General features: G+C 68.4%; 1 protein-coding gene across 1 annotated transcript in view; it reads right to left on the bottom strand.

The window, feature by feature from the left end:
* The window catches only part of ZNF213 (zinc finger protein 213), a 3,905-nt gene extending 1,234 nt beyond the window's left edge, over positions 1-2,671 (bottom strand). The window contains exons 1-5 of the mRNA XM_012731681.1: positions 2,106-2,671; positions 1,303-1,426; positions 1,057-1,130; positions 743-866; positions 8-54 (exon numbers count right to left, since the gene is read on the bottom strand). Coding sequence (XP_012587135.1) covers positions 8-54; positions 743-866; positions 1,057-1,130; positions 1,303-1,426; positions 2,106-2,504 — 768 coding nt within the window. The 5' untranslated portion in view covers positions 2,505-2,671. The remainder of the gene's footprint in view (positions 1-7; positions 55-742; positions 867-1,056; positions 1,131-1,302; positions 1,427-2,105) is intronic.
* Positions 2,672-2,946: the final 275 nt, after the last annotated feature.

The following is a 2,946-nucleotide window of genomic DNA, read 5'->3' on the forward strand; positions in this document are numbered from 1 at the left end:
GCAGCGCCGACCCCTCCAGCTGGCTCGTCGGGCCTTGTCTCCTGAGCCCCGAACCTGCAAGCAGAGGCGGCTTCAGGGGCGCTGGGCCCCGGCAGAAGGGGCAGAGGAAGCGCCCGGGCTCGGCCTCAGCAGCCCGCGCCTCAGTCCTCCACCAAAGCGGGTGAGAGGAAAAGCAGGAGCCAGGTGCTCACACTCCTGCCAACCCCCGGGGTTCCCGCTCCCACCCCAAACCGCACTCCCAGCCGGGTTGTTGAAACTGAGCAGCTCCACGTTCTCAGAAACCCAGGAGCCACTACGGCCCCCAGCTCCTATGCTCCCAGCGCAAGTCGGGCGGGTCAGCAGACCCTAGCCTGCCCCTTTGGGTCCAGCGGTGTGAATGAGCTGACCCCAGGCACGAGGGGGCCCTGCCCAGCCTGTGGCCCCTCCCTGCAGGCCCCGAGTGTGTTCGCCATCAGCACCTCTTCCCGGCGGCTGAGGGGCCTCAAAGCCCCAGTGTCCGCTGGCCTGGCCGGAGGCTTCCCTAGTCCCGGTGCTGGCGTGCGGCAGCCTCATGTGACACACAGGCCGGCCAGCAGTGCAGACGTGACCCCCCAGGAAGCACGGGTGGGGGGCGGGGGGGCTGGCACCAGCAGGCTGGGAAGGGCCTGCAGCGCACCTCGGTCCGCCCTCCGCAGCTGGGACCCCCAAGGTGCCGCCGCCTACAGCCCAGGGAACCGAGCACCTCGGGGTCCCAGCCACTCACCCTGGGCCACGTTCCGGGAGTTCTCCCGCTTTATGTCCCAGAAGAGATCCCTCTGCGCCGGATCCAGGGAGCCCCATTCTTCCCGGGAGAAATAGAAGGGAATGTCTCCGAAGGTCAGAGGTCCCTGGGGCGAGGTGGGAGCGTCAGCTCTGGGCCGCCTGAGCCAGGCGGCGCTGGGCGGCCACAGGGGTACCACACAGGTACGGGGCGGGGAACAGGATGGGCCCAGCAGGGCCGAGAGCAGAGAGGAGCCCTGATGAGGAGGCAAGACCCACCCTGGAGCTCAGCGCGCTGCGGGCCTCTGGGGGACTCACGTGGGGCCCTGAGGCGGGGCCGGCATCCGAGGCCTCTCTGGCACTCCCCTCTTTAAGGAGAGCAGGGAGCTGCGCTGTGGGGGAAGAGTGACGCCTCAGAGGCCGGCCTGGCCGGTGGGCCGCACGCACGCCCCGAGTCACACTCGCCTGGGCGTCCCACACCGGAGCACCCTTGCTGTGGGACCCGGGGAGAGGTCCAGGGGAGGCGGCCCAGCCCAGCCCGCTGCGGCCCGCAGGCTGACTCACCGCCACAGCTGTGCTGTTCCCAGGAGACAGGCAGCCAGCTCCGCGGCCCCACCTTTGGGGGAGGCCCCCCGGCCCGGGACCCCTGGACCGCGGCCTCGGGTCCCACCTCCTCTGGGGGCGCGTCCTGTGCAGGAACCACAACATGCTCGTCAGCACCGAGACCAGACGGGGCGGACAGAGTCTAATCCCTGGGGGAGACAGGACACAGCCCTCAGGACACTGGGGCGGGGCCAGCAGAGCCAGGGCGAGAAAGTCCCGGTGAGGAAGCGGCACCAGCAGTGCTGAGCCCAAGGACACGCCCCCGCCAAGCAGGCGGCGAGAAGCGGACCCGAGGCCCAGTCCACGGAGCCCACTGGCAGGGGGTCAGGAGCCCTTCCTGCCCAGGGCAACAGCTCCCAGAGGCCTCCAGTGTCAAGGGCTCGAGCCCCGCCCACCCACCCGGAGACAGCGGGGTTCACTGGCCAGCTCTACCTGCTCATACCCCCTCTGCTGCTCTCATGCGCCTGTCACTGAGTCACCAGGGCCTGGCCAAGAACAGAACACATGGACGTTGGCAGGCTGCGCTCGGAGCTACCCTGCCTGCCAGGAATGTGCCCGCTCAGCCCGCGCCGCCCGCAAGGCCCCTCGGGCCAGGGCCATCTAGCCCTGGTGACCTTCCAGCAAGGCCACCTGGCTATGACCTGCTCCTGAGGTGCTTCCAGTGACTGTTCCCCAAACCCCCGGGCATCGGCTCGGTGGGGACAGCCGGCCTCTCTCCAGCCTGGGTGCCATGGTGGTGCCGCTGGAAGCGGAAGCGCCCTCACCTGCAGCCAGGCTCTCACGGGCTGTTTCTGCAGATCCTCCACCAGGGCCACGGCCTCCTCGCCGCTCTCGGGCTGCCGCTCCCGCACCCGGGCCTGGACCTCGCCCGGCAGCACTGTCAGGAACTGCTCCAGCACCAGCAGCTCCAGGATCTGCTCCTTGGTGCGCAGCTCGGGCCGCAGCCAGCGGCAGCACAGCTCCCAGAGGCGGCTGAAGGCCGCATGGGGCCCCCCTGCGTCCCCATAGCAGAAGTGCCGGAAGCGCTGGCGGCAGGCCTCGGCATCCTTGCCGTCCTCTTGCTGGGCTGAGTCCTGCTCCCAAGAGGAATCTTCCACCTTCACAATCAGAAGCCCTTCTCCCTCCCCAGGGGCCTGGTCCTGAGGTTCCAGGGGGGCTGCCATTCCCCAGGCTCAGGCCAGTCAGCCTCACCCTGGGCAGGGCATCGGCCCTTCAGGCACCCCGAGGGGTCCCCGGAAGCAGCTGGACCTGCATCTGGACACACACTCCTGGGGAAAGAAAAACGGAGGGGCGAATCGGTACATGAGCAATGTCAGCCCAGAGGGACAGACCGAGGTTCCGCAGAGCCAGGCCCCGGCTGGCCTCCTGACAGGACCACGCTTACAACCTCCACCACCCCGTTGAGTGTCAATGTTCACGTTTCACAGGCCAGTGTAGAAACACCCACCCTGCCCCACCTACGAGGTGCGCTGCTGTGTGCCTGCTTCACTACAAGCTTCATCAGCGCTTCTGAAGACCGGGTAGCCCCGACTCTGCAGGCCGGCAGAGCCTGCACTCGTGGGGCCTATGAAAACCTCAGTTCCAGGCCCCAGACCAAAGGGCTGC

The sequence above is a fragment of the Condylura cristata genome, unplaced genomic scaffold (genome assembly GCF_000260355.1).
Source record: "Condylura cristata isolate star-nosed mole 26May11 unplaced genomic scaffold, ConCri1.0 scaffold00032, whole genome shotgun sequence".
Lineage (NCBI taxonomy): Eukaryota > Metazoa > Chordata > Mammalia > Eulipotyphla > Talpidae > Condylura > Condylura cristata.